Source organism: Barbus barbus, assembly GCF_936440315.1.
Source record: "Barbus barbus genome assembly, chromosome: 15".
In the NCBI taxonomy this organism is placed as follows: Eukaryota; Metazoa; Chordata; class Actinopteri; order Cypriniformes; family Cyprinidae; genus Barbus; species Barbus barbus.
In genome coordinates this window covers 26,321,473-26,339,481 of record NC_136743.1, presented here as the reverse complement: position 1 = coordinate 26,339,481, position 18,009 = coordinate 26,321,473, and the positions used below count along the sequence as shown (strand labels likewise).

General features: G+C 37.4%; 1 protein-coding gene across 1 annotated transcript in view; it reads right to left on the bottom strand.

Annotated features, from left to right (window-relative positions):
* Nucleotides 1–18,009, bottom strand: part of LOC306881418 (alpha-N-acetylgalactosaminide alpha-2,6-sialyltransferase 3-like) — a 119,308-nt gene that overhangs the window by 20,824 nt on the left and 80,475 nt on the right. The window contains exon 3 of the mRNA XM_079435513.1: nucleotides 13,986–14,395. Coding sequence (XP_079291639.1) covers nucleotides 13,986–14,395 — 410 coding nt within the window. The remainder of the gene's footprint in view (nucleotides 1–13,985; nucleotides 14,396–18,009) is intronic.

Sequence of the window (18,009 nt, the reverse complement as noted above, 5' to 3'; positions counted from 1 at the left end):
GGCGACAGTTGCAAGGAACACAAACACCATCGGTGACAGAAATGGAGAAAAACCTTGAGAGAAACCAGGCTCAGTCAGGGGTCTAGTTCTAGTTCCAGGCAAACCAACATGGTGTGGTTTAATTCCAGGCTGCATCACTAGTCAGAATTGTGGTCTGATCTTTCTGAATATTTCATCCAGTTCCTTAAGCTTGAACAATATACTGTATGTCACATATTACACTTCTGTATGGGCCTCATTCCTGAGACAAGACAACACAGCTGTCTATATTCAGACGAAATACCTCCATCTGGTTCAGAAACTACTTTCTGCACAAACTGCCTAAGACTTCTATAAAAGATTGCAGTTCTTAAAACAAAGTTACTGTCCTCGCAGTCCTGCCAGAACACAGGAAAGCTTCATCATGGACCCCCTCAACATACAGCTGGTGAGTCCTGTGAATCTAGTGCTCCTTGACAGGTTATACTGAGTATAGAGAAACAAGCAGTAACTGATGAGCACACTAACTGATGGCATAAACAGGGAGTGAGACCTAATGGCGCTAAAGACACCATCGTCATGAGCATCGCATATTACTGCACTAGCAACATCTAAGCCCCATACAGCTTTGACTCGACTTGTTAACATGGGCATGCTAACACCCTCAGTACCCCAGCTGGGTATCGATTCAGATGTCCCGATTCGATTCAATTCTTGATTTTTTTATTACATTCAGTGAATATAGTTTTAATACAAAAGCTATTGATATTTCTAAGAAATGAACAGTAAATATCAGTTTACAAATGGTGAATTAATAAAAAGAAATTAAGAACCACAGGCCTGTATTTTAAACCTATTCTTTTTGGGATAGGGTCCTTTCTTAAACAATAACAGGGCCCTATGAATGTTCTTCTTAATTTTTCTGGTAATCAGTTGAAGGCATAAAACATTAATTTCATTTATCCTAATCAAATGAAAATTAAACCCTTTTATGTTTTGGCATACAAGGTGCTGCACAACAGAGGTTTACTGTTAAGATTAAAAAGAAAACAAATGGGATTATTCCTTTAAAAATAAAATGTTATTAATATTTAATAGTAGTAGTAGCATTGAGTCTTATATTCTGACACAGTTTCTTAACGTTAAGCTAAACCTTTATTTTGACGGGTTGCCGTGAGGAACTTGCAGCTGCTGTGTATCATGTGATATGATGGTAGTTTTCTCAAATTACATGGTAAAATGCTAATGAAATGACTCTAAGAGCAGCTGGAGACGGTGTTGCCAATTTTTAAGATTTAGAGACTTCCCCACCCCTTTTGAGACTTTTTTCAAAAGTTTAGGGAAAAATATATTTTTTTATGTATATATGGATCGGTATATTGATTGTATGTTTATTTTTTATTTTTATGTGTAACTCTATGTCGTTGTTTTTGTCGCACTGTTTAGCTTTGTCTTGGCCAGGTCGCAGTTGTAAATGAGAACTTGTTCTCAACTGATTTTATCTGGTTAAACAAAGGTTAAATAAAATGAATAAAATAAATATAGCAACTTCTTGGACAAACCTTATCTAAGTTCTCATCTTGCCCACTGATCTCTATTCATCTATATATAGATCAGTGAATTTGGCATTATGATGTCATCTAGTCATCTACCAGTTTTAGCTACTTTCAATTGAAAGCAGTTGGCAACACTGGCTGGAGATGATATTCGTGTGTTAATATCATCATATTGTGAGACGGCAGAAGATGAAAACACCGCGAGCGTCGTCCGTGCTTTAGTATGTGTGTAGTAAACAGAATCCGCCATTCATTCATTCATTGTGGAAATCATGGCGCCTTATGTGTGATATCAAATGCTTCCACATATTTATAGTATTACTGTAGCATTTCACCTGAGCATTACGATTTTGTTTTGCCCAGCCCTACCCAGTACATCTTGGGAAAAGATTTGTAGCATTAATAAATGCGAGTGAAGAATCCCCAAACAAAGATTGCCTCTGTCATATTGCAACTAGCAGGCCATTTAGCTCAGAGCAATGCGAGTCCAGCACTCTGATTGTAACTGACTCCATAATCTTGTTAAAAAAAAACAAGAATTATGCTTGATTTTCCGTTTTTACATTCAGGGCTAGAAAATGAATAAACAGCTTGAATTTTTTATCTCTGCATGTGGACGGAAATAAAACGCCCCTTTCTGATGATTGGTCAACCAAACATTAAACCGTGCCGTCATTAGTTCCTGCTGCTACAGTTGTATGCATTCTTAATGCGTTTATTGCAAATTACATCACTTTATTCATCAAACAACCAGACTAACAAATGGCTAACGGCTAACATTACCCCTAAAATATAACAATGAAAAAATATAAAAATAAAAATAGAATAATAGACCATATACTACACTGATATGCAATAATGTCATATCTTTACATACTGTATCTATATAATTTCAACTTCATCTCTTGTCCAAAACTCAGCTCAATAAAACAGGTGATGTGCCAAAGATGTAGGCTAGGGGGTAGCTGTGAGTGCAGATGTGAATAAATTAATATTAAGCTATGAGAAAATAATAACATAACTTTATTAATAAATTCTTTCTTGCGCAGGTTGCCGAAATTATGCCCATACAGAAGTAAGCTGTTTATAGGCTCTGCCCCTGTATGGGCTATTCGTTAGCCATTTGTTAGTCTGGTTGTTTGATGAGAAAGTGATGAAATACAGTTGCAATAAACGCGTTAAGAATGCATACAACACAACTGTAGCAGCAGGACTGTTTTCTGCTGCGCAGAACTGCGGAAGAACTAATGACGGCACGGTTTAATGTTTGGTTGACCAATCAGCGGAAAAAGGCGGTTTATTCCCGCCCACATGCAGAGATGGAATATTCAAGCCGTTAATTCATTTTCTAGCCAGGAGTGTAAAAAACGGAAAATCAAGCATAATTCTTGTTTTTTCGGGTTTTTTTTTTTATTTAAATTTTTTTCTTATTTTTCTGTTTTTAATATTAAATCAAAAAACCAATGAACAGAAGATACACTGATTCTTTATGTTGTTTCTACGTTATTTTGATGATTGAATGTGAAATTATTGCACAGTGTGTGATTAAAGGTGCAATTGGTGATTGTCTTCAGAAACATTTTTTGTTATTGTGGTTGAAAGTCTCTTCACATCCTGATAGCAATCATTAAGTTAAGTGGTCTAAATGTATTTATCTGTATATTCTGTGGAAGGTGTAGGACCAAGAAATGTTCGTCCAATCAAAACGCTCGGTCCGATTTGTGCACTTGCACAAACTTGCATTCCCTCACCTGAAAAAAGACGTCTGCAAATGAGAGTTCAAAGCAAGCACTCTTGGCACAACTTTATCCTGCACTTCCTCACAGACGATGAGTGGAAAGGGAATTTTAGATTTACGCGACAGCCATTTATTCAACAACAGCGACAACATCGGCTCGTTCCAGTTGTCATGCGTCATTATACCATTTCAATCCGATCAAGTGTTTACATATCCTATTGAACAGATTAGAAAAGGCTTATTCCACCCCTCTCAACCCGATTGAAATTTCAGTTGGTATGGGCATTTTTATTCTGATCGAGGCATTTACTTTGAGCATTTTCATTCAGATTGGACTTTTAAATTGACTGTAATCGGAACCAAAGGCTCCATGTAAACATATCTACTAAGTCCGCTTTCGGCTATTATGCCACCCACAGCTGGAACCAAATGTATCAACTAACATTAACAAAGTTTTCTAAATGCTGTAAAAAATATTGCTAATAGTTCATGTTAACTGAAGCCTCACTGAAAGTGTTACTCTTTCCTTTTTTAGATATATTTTTGGCATTTTTGCCTTTATTCAGGCAATTATAGATGATAATAAGACAACACCCAAAAAGTACAACAAAATATTACAGTGTAATAAGGTTGTAATAAAGCAATTATAAAGATTTAACAGGTAAAATGGTGGACAAGCAAAGTGAACAACCCTCAAAATGTAGTCTCAGATTATCGGTAATATCTGTAGTGACTTAGCACCCTGTGTGTGTGTGTCAACACAGAGGTCAACAGCACTATCATGGCAAAAAGGTAATGTGACAGTGTGATTTAGGAGGGCTGTCAGCTGTTATCTGTACATAGTTTACCAGGCCACCCCCACACACAGCTTGACAGCAAACCGGTAATTGTGCGACATTTAAGAATAAAAGAACTCAGTCTGGAAGATTCTGTGTGGCCCAGTGCACTGCAGGTGCAGCTCAAGTGCAGAGATTGCACAAACATTCACACACAGACTGTGAGGGAACACGGAAAGGTTGAGGAGGCAAGAATGAGGGGAGAAATAAAGGATAATGAAAGCAGAGGAAGAAAGGTCAGAAGAGCATAAAAAGGGATAAACGAAAAAGAAAGCTAGGAAGCGTAATAAAAATCTTTTGTGCTGCAGAAAAGATTTTACGCTGAAAATCAGAAATAAGGTTTCATTTGTTCATATTGGTTAACTAAATTCATTGACATGAGCTAACAATAAAAAATACATCTACAGACTTTACTAATCTTAGTCACTTTTTTTTTACACATTTTTTAAGTCAAAATTCATATCTGTTAGTTAATTCACTGTTAATTAACAAACAAGCAATGAACAATTGTATTTTTAACTAACATTAACAAAGGTTAATGCATTAACTAATTTTCACAAATGAGACCTTAAAGTGCTACCTTTTGCCTTTACAGATATGATAGTGTGGAAAGAAGCTAATTGCAAGTAAATATTACCTATGCTTGTTTGTATACAGTGAGTGAGCTATTTGAAATGTGCCTTAAATGAGTATATGAATGTTCATTATTGTACATTTATTAGTTATTTCAGCATCATTACATTACAAAAGTAAAAGTTAATCTATAAATTCAAATGTTTTAAATTGAGTTAACTTTATTATAGATATTCATTCATTTTTCATTCAGATTTTACTTAATTTTACTTAATTCACTGAAATTTGCTCAAAAATATGCATGCAAAAACTAAATTAAACTAAATCTTACTTGTCATATTTTAAGCTGAAGAAAAATTTGCAGTTTCAACTCAAAGCTGATTAAGAATTTGAACATTTTAATCAATCACACCATGATTGAAAAAAAAATAATATATTAATTGCTTGGCTTAGTGAGTCCTGCGGAACAGATCTCATTCCACTCTGTGCAATGATGCTAATTAAACTCGTCTGACATGCCCTGTGACAAAAAAAAAAACAGTGTCCTGCTTACAGGTGTCACGGTGCACACACGAGGGAGGAACCAGGAACACGCAGACGAGGATATAAACTCAAATATGTCTTTACTGAGGACATCAAGGCAGGGCAAGACAAGGCAAGGCAGGGTAAGACACAGACATCAACAGGAACACCGGGGAGTAACGAGTAGACCAGACGAAGTTTAACTGAACAGACAGAACTATAAATACACACGCAAATCATAGATAATGAGACAAACACGGCTAGACAAGAATTAACTAATGATTACGCTTAACAAGGACAGGAAACAAACCAAATATGGGCACAAGGGGCAGGAACACATGACAGACACACAACAGTTCCCTGACATAACTCCCCCCTCCCGAAAGGCTCGTCCCGAGCCTTAACAGTTCCATCAGGGAGGGGGGGTGGGCGCTCTGGAGGCCTCTCAGGACAGACACGGACCACAGGACGGGGACCTCCAGAGCGGAACAGACAGACAGGACCCATGGCGGAGCAGGGAGCTCAGGAGGCCATGGCAGGTGGTAACTGTGGCCATGGCATCCTTCTTCGGCCCACCCACTCCACCCAGAGCTCTACTACCCCCCCCCAAAATTTCCATGGGGAATCCAGGGGGTATCAGGAGCCCTCCGGGGCTAGACAGACAAAACACAAGACACGACAGGAAACCCTCCAGGGTCAGACAAACACGACAAGACATCCCACAGGAACCAGAAGCCCTCCTGGGCTGGCTAGGAAGCTGAGTCTTCCTCTGGGCATGACGAGGAGTCAGGGGCCCTCACAGGGTCCCTCAGCGACCTCCTCCACTTCTGCGACAGGGGGGGCAAGCGGCTGCGACTGGCCTCCATGGCCACAACTCAAGGAGCCGCCTGCCCCAGACGAGTCTCCATGGACAAGACATGACACGACAAGGTAAGTTTAAAATGTTCCTGTGGGCACAACGAACACAAACACGGCTCTCCTGGCCGTGACGTGTGGACTAGATCCACGGAGAGGGTTTCGGCGACCGGCAGGCTTGAGTCAGCGGCAATCCGGTGGGCTTGAGTCAGCGGCAATCCGGTGGGCTTGAGTCAGCGGCAATCCGGTGGGCTTGAGTCAGCGGCGGACCGGCGGGCATTGAGTCAGAGGCGGACCGGCGGGCATTGAGTCAGAGGCGGACCGGCGGGCATTGAGTCAGAGGCGGACCGGCGGCGTGCACAGGGGAGCCGCGGACGGCGGCGTGAACAGGGGGAGCCGCCGACGGCGGGTTGGCTTTCCCCGCGGACGGCAGCGTTGATCTCCCGCGAACGGCGGGCACGGTGAAGCCGCCGACGGTGGGTTGGCTTTCCCCACGGACGGCGGACTTGGGTGATTCGCAGGTGGCGGCGTGAACTCCCGCGAACGGCGGGCTCGGTGTGCCGCGGACGGCGGCGTGAACTCCCGCGAACGGCGGGCTCGGTGTGCCGCGGACGGCGGCGTGAACTCCCGCGAACGGCGGGCTCGGTGTGAGCGGCGAGGTTGGGATAGCCGCGGACGGCGGCGGATATCTCCCACGATCGGCGGGTAGGATGAGCCGCGGACAACGGCGAACTTCTCCCGCGATCGGCAGACTCGCAGGGCTCACGGCCAGCGGACTCGCGGCAATCCTGCCGAACTCCCACGCCCACTTGACGCGGGCTAGGGCAGAAGGACGAGTGGCGACTTCCATGCCGCGAGGGACAAACAGGAACAAACAAAAAACTTTTTAAAAAAAACGGAAAACAAAACGAGGTGAAGGGGCGCCGCTTACTGTTTAGGTCTGGTCTTCTGTCACGGTGCACACACGAGGGAGGAACCAGGAACACGCAGACGAGGATATAAACTCCAATATGTCTTTACTGAGGACATCAAGGCAGGGCAAGACAAGGCAAGGCAGGGTAAGACACAGACATCAACAGGAACACCGGGGAGTAACGAGTAGACCAGACGAAGTTTAACTGAACAGACAGAACTATAAATACACACGCAAATCATAGATAATGAGACAAACACGGCTAGACAAGAATTAACTAATGATTACGCTTAACAAGGACAGGAAACAAACCAAATATGGGCACAAGGGGCAGGAACACATGACAGACACACAACAGTTCCCTGACAACAGGGTTACACCAAAACACATGCCTACTATAATTATGTAGTTCTAACTCATAAATGCTCAATCTTTGTTTACTGCACAGCATTTTCTTTATACAGTAAGTGTACTCCCTGACTCCCTGAAACCCTGACTTCAAAAGACATTTTAAACAAAGATAAATGTGCATTTCCCAAAGGAAATATCAGTTCTCACAAGGCAGCAAAAGCATAATGCTTTCACCTTAAAGTTTTGGGTTCTATGCAAATGAAATGCATTAGAGTCACTTTGCTTGTCATGACACTCATCACCCGCCTGGTTTTCAGTCGACTCGACACAAGAATCACTGTGCACTCGATAAAGACAATAAATGGCTAAATATATGAAAGTATTATACGACCAATGATTTGGAATGCAAATATACGTCAGAAAGAAGATTAATCACAAGTGAATATGCAAATACTACGACAACATTGTCACTGACCATCACATTTTGAACATTTTATAAATGTCATTTTCAGTTCAATTTTAATACAAGACTAAAACTATATAACTCAAATTGTACAGAGTTAAGTGGTTTGGGCTAAATTTAGGGTCAATGAGTTTAGATCTTTATTGTTAGACATAACAATGAGTGGTCAATAGTGTTGTTTTTTGGCGGCCTGTTTTAATTTTAGTTTTAGTCTAGTCTTTGTGTGAAGCTGTCATTTTAGTTTTTATTAGTTTTAGTCACGTTCAGTCAACTAAAAGTCTGAGCATTTTAGTCTTGTTGTAGTCAGAATTAGCCATGAATATTTTCATCTAGTTTTAGTCGACGAAAACTGATGACATTTTAGTCTAGTTTTCGTCAATGAAAATTGTATTTTTTTAAATTTATCTTTTTAGTAATACAATTCTATTTAACCCAGTCAATATAAGTACCTAGTAATATAAAAGAAACCAAAATTTTAATTTAGCCAAACCCATTTCAAACAAGGTTATCTTATTATATTATTGTTACCTTATAAACTCATAAAGAATACATCCATCCCATACATGCGACTAAACGAGACGAAATAACGTTATAACATTTCGTTTCGTCTCGTTTTGGTCAACAAAAATGAAGAGATTTATTTTGTAAACCACATTTAGTCTCGTTTTTATTCGCCAATAATATTGCATTATAGTCATCGTCACATGACCAGCATTTACGCTGCGTCTCGTCTTGTTTTCGTCACGTGATAAAGGTTCTTTGACGACGATATTTAGTCATAATTTTCGTTGACGAAAGCAACACTAGTGGTCAACCCATATTGATTTTGATATCATCGATATATATGACACCACACAATAAAATTTAAAGATAGTAATGTCACACTGCTCTCGGAGCAAGGAGTTGAGGAGCACGAGGATTCAATTGAATAATGAAATGCCTTTAACTGAAAATCTTTTTTTAATCTTTTCATTTTACATTATTGACACAATATTTTCCTTTTTTGATATTGTGCAGTTGCTTTGACACAATTTACATTGTTAAAAGCGCTATATAAATAAAGGTGACTTGACGAGGAATACTTCTTTTAATGAACATCTCAGGAGTATAAATTGTTTTTACTTGTCAGACTTGTGTCCCCTTGTCCTGTGTTTTCCTCCCTCTTGTTTCCTCATGCCCTTATTTGGTCTTCCTGTTCCTGTCCTCGTTTGGTGTCATTATTAGTTCATTAGTCTCTGTCTGTGTTTGATTACTCCTCACCTGTTTCAGTTCTTCCTCGATTGATTTTTCCAGTGTTCTTAAGCCTTGTTTCCCCGTGTTTTATGTCTGGTATTGTTTGTCTTTACACCGCTCCATTATTAAACAGATTCATATTTTAGATGGCAAAGTCTTGATTTTGTAGTCTTATAGTATTTTTCACAAAGAAATTGTTAAAAATATGAATATGAGCACACGCATTTGTATGCAGTCTAGAAATTGGTATTTATTAGATGTTTAAAGATGGTTTAAGTGATTAAGTGATATAAATGCAAGTTTGCTAAATGCTTAGATGAGAAAGTATAATGAGAAGACAGAAAGGCAAACATTTTCTCTATTAGCACTAAAAAGGCAAACGCTATAATAATTTATCATAAACTACTTACTTTCTTTGTTTAACGGTTGTCTAATAATTGATGAGACAGAACTGTTAAACAGGGACAGTAAACTAATGAAGATGGAGAACTGTCAAAATAAAAGTCCTACTTCTGACACATTGGCCAAACAGAATAACTTATGGCCAGTGCCAATATTTAAAATATGCTAAATACCCTCTAATATATTGACAATTGCCATATATCAGTCGACCACATTGAGTTTTCTTAATAATTAAATGCAGCAAACTATTTTTTTTTTTAAAAAACAAGTGTTTTTATTTTATTTTATCCAATTGTACTTCCAACCTACATTGGCTTATTGGAAAGACAAGTCTCTACCTACATTTTTGCAATTCTAAAAATGCACCTCTACATATAATTCACTGCATTTTCTAGCTAAAATGAACACTAGTAGCAGTAAATCACCAATAACTTTTATTCTGGTTGGGTGTAAGTCCTGCAAAACGTGATTTATGTTAAAAAGAGCTCACAGACTTGTAGGAGCAAGCAAAAATGTAATAGTTGCTTCAGTTAGTACTTTAACTCATGCTTGCGTTTGGTTAGGGTTGGGTTTAGTGTAGGTATGTTATTTCCAAATGCGATATAGAGCTGAGTTTACTTCTTGTGTTAAGCCTGATTAAACAGGGATTTCTGTAATGTCTACTGTTAGAGTTGACAATCAGCCTCGGATTGCTTTCACTTAGACAGAACAGTACAGCATGAGGAGAGCACACAATTGCTCAAACAAATTTTCCTGGACTCCTTAAGCTTTCATTCATCATGTGCTACATTAGAGCTGGCATCACGCATATCTGAAATGTCATTGCTGCTCACAGTCAGAATAATGGAGTGTCTTTCATTCGCTTCCCCTGCTGGTTCGCACTGTTGGCCTCTGATTGATGGATCACACTGGACTAATGAGACAGAAATGGATGTTCTGATGTCCTCTTAGGAATTCATTCAGTGTTTGACAGGAATTCAAAACTGGATTTAGGGCGTGAACAATGTGAAAATTGAATCTCAAATAATATACAGAGATATATAATACTGCACACATGCATTTGAATGTCAGAAACATATAGTGCAAGAGAAAATCATCAGTGTTTTGTCACTGCTAGGTTTCACTTTTTAAGTCTTTCCAACATCATCGCAAATAACGAAAGAGCATAATTGGTCTATAACTGAAGATCACTGACAAAATAAGTGATCCATAAATAAAAATAAATAAATAAATCCAGTTTAAAACATGAGCCAGGTTTCTGTTTTACACACTTTTACAAAAAAAAAAAAAAAACTTGAACTTGACACAAAGTCATGGCAATCACCTAGTCTTCTGTATGGTATAATTTTCAGATTTTAATTTCTTATTTTTTTCCCGCTGCATGTTGGTTGGAACTCATGAATTCTATTTAGTGGACAAAGGTGTTTCAAATGTTAATAAAGACAAAAGCAGCCCCCCCCCATAAATACACTACTGTTCAAATGTTTGGGGTTAATAAGATTTTTTTTTTAATATAAATTAAAACTTTTAATTAGCAAAAGTGACAATAAAGGCATTTGTAATGTTATAGATGATTTTAAAATGAAATAGAATAGACATAAATTAGATAGAAAATAGAGAACAGTTTTTGAATTGTAATAATATTTCACAATATTACTGTTTTTACTGTGCTAAAAAAAATTATAATTGTAACAGTCTTCATAACTACTTTCTACTAAGAGACTACTTCCGAAAACAGTAAAAAAAAAATATATATTACAATCCCCAAACTTTTAAAAGGCAGTGAAATGAAATAAATAAATCAATAAATTATATATCTATATATATATCCCTTCAACCAAAAAATAAAAATAAAATAAAAATAATGGGCATCAAATCCATTGCCGTCTAAGCAGATCTCAAAAGGATTCAAAAATGTTTTAAATTGCAGGTTGCATCTATCCTGTTTTTTTTCGTATCTATATCACTCTATACTGACTAGTTCCTGATAGAACCAAACTAGAGCATGACATTGGTGCAACTTCATTTGCCGTGGGAAAGAAGTTCTCATTAGGAGCTTATTTTATTTTAACCGTTTTATTTTCTTTTAAAGGATGCAAGATACACCTCAAGATTTATGGAAATTCCATGCCCTAAAAAGTTAAAAGTTTTCAAAAATGTCATGCTTTAGTTTAAAATCTCTTCTTTTTTTCTTTTTTTTGTAGAATAGATATGGAACTAATTGATTGATTGAATACATGTGTGTTGTGAGGAATCGTATATAAAGATGAACACTGAGTAAACGTTTGTTGTGGATTTTAAATGCACTGAGCATTTTTTTAAATAATAACAATAATAATTTGAGCATGAAAAGTGAGCATTAGGTTAGAGGGAAGGGATAAAAAAGTAATACAGATTTGTGACATCAGCTAAAACAGAAAGCTGTTTCTGAGAAGGAGAAAGTTTGAAATGTTTTTATAAACCTTTATTATTAAGATTTCATATTTACTATGTATTATTTCTATTATAACTGCATTCACTGGCATGTAAGTTCTTTTGAATTCTGCTGCAGCTTTCTGTGATTTTAGGCTGTATTAGCGATAATTTGGTGCATTTCAACCGCACGGTCCAATCACAGGTGTTGTCTGTAAGTGAAGCTGTTTCGGAAATGTGATTCAAAACAAAGGCTTTGCTGCCAACTGTTTCCTGACATGCCGATCTGCTCTATTAAAGCTGATTTATTACTGACATTAGACACACATCTGCTCATGGCCATGCATTCACTCACGCTATAAGTGTCTCTTCTCTATGTGGTAAATGACTGCATCTCACCTACCGGATATACAAACTGCAGCACACTGTTAGAGACATCACTATCTGCTTGCTTTTCTTCTAAAGGAATTGATGTAGGATAAAGGATAATCCTCTCCAGACCTCCTTAGGAATATCTCTTATCTGTGCTATAACACAACAGCATTAGGGCTATCATGTGCGGATTACTCTTGAAAGGCAGAACTATCGCAGCATTTCAGTCGGACTGATCAAATGTAATCTAAGCCTCTCCATAAAATAGAGATTTATTCAGAGAATTACAGTGAACCTGCTGACTTTGTGAGCGCTCAACTTCAAATGAAACATTCATGAGGGTGTTATGTTATGGTCTGATGACTGTAATGAGTAATATCAACAGCTGATTAATTCCTGCGCTATGAGCGCACAGTGTGCCAGACTCATTAGCACACAGCGAGTGCACTTCAGAACTCAAATAACCTTGAGAGTCCATTGATTTCTTCTGACGACATCTCACCTTTGGTACCGCTGGGATGTTGACAACAACTCGAGGAAGATTTTACCTACCTTGCCTTCCTGAGAACATTGAGTTACTGATGTACCATTCTACATAAGGCTACAGCTATTTGTATTGTGCATCTAAAGAGGACAAAGTGGCTTCACACTCTGGCTTCAGATGAAATGTACAGCTGCCATTCTAGGATTCATGTTGGTGCATAATACGTATCAATCAGTTCATCCATGCATGCCAGTAAGGACTATAAAGATTTTAAAAAAAGTTTCAAATAAGGTTGCTAAGGTAATATTCGTGAATGATTTTATTTAAAAACAGGCTGTTGGTTACAATGTGACCGTCAAATTTTATTAATTAATAAATATAATTGCTTATTAGGGCAGTTGCACCATATGACATTTTACAACCCAATATAAAAATCAGATTTTAATAGATGTAATAATTAATGTATTTGATTTATTGTGCAGTGTAAAGAGATTCATTGATTATAATGGAATCGCATTGAACTGAAATGAGTGACAGAACTTGATTCAGAATTAGAATAAAAGTTTAGTTTTTCATGCTGCTAAGAGCGATGGCGAACATGCTGCAAAGTTTCAGGAGTGACATCTGCATATAAATGGGGGATTCTCTCTTCAAATCGCAATGACTGACATAGTGATAATCATAACAATGGACTGGACAAAATATGATATGTCAAAATAGCTGTGCATGAAGGCTAAAGCACCCTCACAAAGCACCCTCAGTGATTTGATTCTGGAACAGAGCTCTACCATGGCACAATTGTCACATTAATATTTGCTCCCCTGCACATCAATAAAATATATATATATATATATATATATATATATATATATATATATATATATATAAAAAAAGAAAGCCACTGAACAGCTAGTCTCATTTTTTTCTTCCTTACACTATAATAATATGTGTCACCCTAACATTTTTGACTCCCCCTATTAAATCAAAATTTTAAAATGAAAAACATGTGCCATAGGTGAGGTGTATTCAAGTGATTTCATGTACAGTCTACTGTAAATTCCATTTTGATATATTTTTGAACAAATTAATGCACAAATAAGGAGTGTTACATTATTAAATTGAGATATTCTCAATTCAGTTCTGAATGGCGCACAACCCTCAGATACGAGCCACTTCCTGGAACCTTGTGAGCGAATGTTTTACAGTTACAACTAAAGATGTTTAGAATTTGGGACAGACTTAATACTGCCTTCATAGTGCATCACAAACAGGTGATGGTGGTTACAGAAATCTCACCTGTCTTTGCCCGTTTCCTTCTTGAAAACAGTGTCGCAGTAATTCATGCGGTCCTCTGTGGTGACGTAGATGCGTGCATGTGGGTAGTTTTCCACCGCTTGCCGCAGCATGTTGTACACAATGCCCTTGCCATCCTGCCTCATGTTGCGCAAGGGTCCCCACACCACATAGACTGTCTCATTACCCTGGCCAAAGAAGTGCTGGGGTTTTTGAATTAGCAGAGGAACACTAGTGTGAGACACCACTCTCAGGTCTGTCCTGCGGCCCACGTCCCTCTCAAAGCCGCGGGTGGGTGCGTTGTTCATTCTCCAGATGCAGGAGGACTGGTCGATCTCAGCTCCTGCTTCACGCCCCAGCATCTGGCCAGAGCTGGACACTATACTGCAAACCTCGCAATGCAGCTTCAACGGCTAAAAGAGAGAACAGGAAATGTGTGAATTAGAAACAGGTTCATTTAAATAATGCATTGCAAGTTTTCATAGTCTATTTTGACTATGTTAACCAAACAATGCTACAGCTTTTCACTGTAGTGGCAATACTAGATCTATTGATCCTGATTAGGCATGTGTAAGCAAGTCAGTTTTACTTGTGTAGTGCTTTTCACAATACCTATTTTTTTCACAAAACTCCACATATTACAAGAAATGTACAAATGTGTAAATATGTCATTAACTAGTGAACTTGTAAAAACACTACTGGCACAAAACTTATAACATTATTATTTTAATGATTATATATAACAAACAGGAATTGTGTGCACTCAAAAAAGAAAAACCAATGAATTCTCAGGTGCGTAGAACAAAAAAGAGGAAGTTTAGTCAACCAGGTAAGTGAAATTGTCTGCACACTAGAAAAATACAATCAGAGCAAAAAAGGTCTATCAAAAATATCTTTTATTTTCCATATGCAAAGTGAAAAAGTGACAAAAGCACTGAAGAAATCATGGGCTAAAATGTCTGCTCCTGACTATTTGAGATGGAGATTAGTTTAACAAGACCTTATTTTTGATAGACCTTTTAGATAGAGAAGGTAATTATTTGATCAAAATATAGTAAAAAAATTTAATATTGTGAAATATCATAATAACTGCAATATATAATATATTATATTCCTGTGATGGCAAAACTAAATTTACAGCAGCCATTACTCCAGTCTTCAGTGTCACATGATCCTTAAGAATATTTATTGAATACCAAATTATAGTATATCAGAATTTTATATCAGATTTCGGAATATCAAAGCTGAAAATATTTGCTGCTTTATTTTGTCTTTCTTATATATATATATATATATATATATATATATATATATATATATATATATATATATATATATATATAAACGAGTTCTTTAAAATAATTTATATGAGAAAAAATTACTTTACTGTATGATTTCAACAATTTAATGCAAAGCAAAATGTTTTCTGTTTGAAATAAAATAATTTTGCTTAGCGCATTGGCAGATTATTTAGCTTGTTTCAAGCAAAAACTATTAATTTTGACTATTGTTTTCTGAAAACAAGACAATTTTTGCTTGTCTAGAAAATACTTCTTGATTTAAGAATTTTTTGATATTTTGGCATTTTTTGCAGTGTGCTTAAAGTAAAGTATACCATATTTGTGTGTTTACTTCCCAATTGCACATTTATGTTCCTTAGTGCCTGTTTCTGGCATTAGCAACAATTAAATATATTTTCCAACTACATCGTTCATCTAAACCTTGGTCTTACAACTACTGTAAATCCATTGAGTGGCTTTGTGGATATGTGACATTGAGGTGATACTGTGTGCTTTCAGGTGCAGCCAAGTGTGGCATTATTCTGAATGTTACTGCTATATTCAGTTCTTGCTAGAGTCATGCATCCCATCGGATGAGAATCCACTTTTACGGTGGAAAGAAATATGAAGCTTTATCAGAAACTCTTATCATAGCACTTGTTAAACTAATCTCCATCTCAAATAGTCAGGTAAAAAATATGGAAAAAATATGATGGGACAGCTACAAATTAAATTTTAGCTCTGGTTTGTTCTGATTTGATTAAAGGTGGTACTTGGCCTGAAAAGTTTGAGAACTACTGTAATAGATGTAATGGCCGGCTAAGTCTGCTTGACAAATATACTAAAAATGTTAGTATGCAGAGTGTGAAATGCTGCTTTGACAGGACCCTTAAATACTTCCCTCTTCTAACCAGCAGTGTAATGACTAATCATCAACACCATGGCATTAAATCTATCACCCTGGTCTTTCTATTTATCCGCCTAGAATACCAAAGGGATGCTGAGTGCCATGAGATTGGCCTAACAAATTAGATCATGTTTGCCCTGCTTGGCTGATCTGCAAATCTGAGCACAAATTACTATTGCTCAAGACAGGATAATGGTGGCAGGGGCCAATCAATAGCTTATGACTGACCAGCAGATCAGTTACAATTAGGAAGTAATTTGAGTTACGCCTCTTTGAATGTTACATTACTCACATTATTCTCTTGGGAACAAAAAACTGATAAGACAACCGCTGAATCACTGTGGCTGTGACACAGTGAACAACAACAGCAGTAAGCCTTCAGACACACTTAGTGCTTGGCAAATGATAGACATTTGGCTTCCAAAAGTGGAAATGAGATTATGTGTATCAGGAGATGAAAGAAATGTATGGAAATTTAAAAAAAAAAGATGTACAAGCTGTTTTAAGAAGGGCAGAAGATTAGCTAAATCCATACTGCTCTGACTAATTTAATTAAGCATATTAAAGTACAATTAAGTAAACTACTCTCCATTTTCATTTAATCAATTTAGCATTACCTGTTTTCATACAATTAATATTTGGTCATTTTTCAAACCAAACCTGTTTTCTTGCATAACTATAAAGGTATAAAAGCATGACATCTTTTTAGAAAAGCCAGGCATGATCAATTGTCAACTTTAGGTCTGTAAAGGAGGACTAGAGCTACCTTGAGTTCTGTCTCACGAGTATAGCCAAAGTTTCTTGTAAGATTGTCTAAATCACATCATCTAACCAACAGGGTGCCTCAGGGTTCAGTGCGTTGTCCGCTCCTCTTCTCAGTACACACATATCTCACTATGACCAAAACACATTTTCTGATCTTTGTTTTATTTCTCATCTCATGCATTTTATAGAAGTTATTGTCTCTGTTGTTGGTCTTAATTTCTTACCATTCATGCAGGATGACTGGCTGTACCAAATTTTGAACTGTATTATTGGTCGTTCCAGCTTAAGGCTCTTCATACTTGGGTTGATCCTCAATCTACAGTTTCTTGGAGAGTGATTGAAGCTGACAAGGTTAAACCAAATAGACTCCAAGATATTTTATTTACTGGCACAGGGAAAAAAGGGGATATTTATACATTTGGTCCAGTTGTGGCCAATTCTATTAAAATCTGGAAAACGGTTGAACGTCGGATTGGAGGACCCTTCAAATTTTGTAATAGTACACCTTTATGGCACAATTTTAATTTTGTATGCGGAAATCGCCCATTTGTCCAACCCTCTTGGTCTTCTTTAGGTGTAAACACGTGCGGTGATATATATGATAACCAGGGCCTATGTTCATTTCAGACGTTAAGAACTAAATTTTGTCTACCAGCATCTGCATATTTTGTCTTTCTTCAATTACGTTCCGCTCTCAAAGCGTATGGCGTTCCTTGGTCTTCTCTCCCGTTTCCTCTCATCCTATGCGGGACTGGATTGCACCATCTGCTGGTCGTCTTATTCACTTCAAAGTCATTCATAGAGCATACATAACTCCTTACAAAAGATTCAAAATGAAACTACAATCAAATCTCAACTGCCATATATGTAATATTACATCATCAGGTACTTTTCTGCATATGTTTTGGGAATGTCCTATCACTAGCAGTCTATGGACACATGTAAACCTGGTTTTATCATCCTTACTGCAAATTGATTGGCCTGTTAATCCAAGTTTGTGTCTTCTTAATGATGATTCTTGTCTTTGTATAAGTTCGATGCAAAAGAGAATGCTGTTTGCTGGTTTTACAGCTGC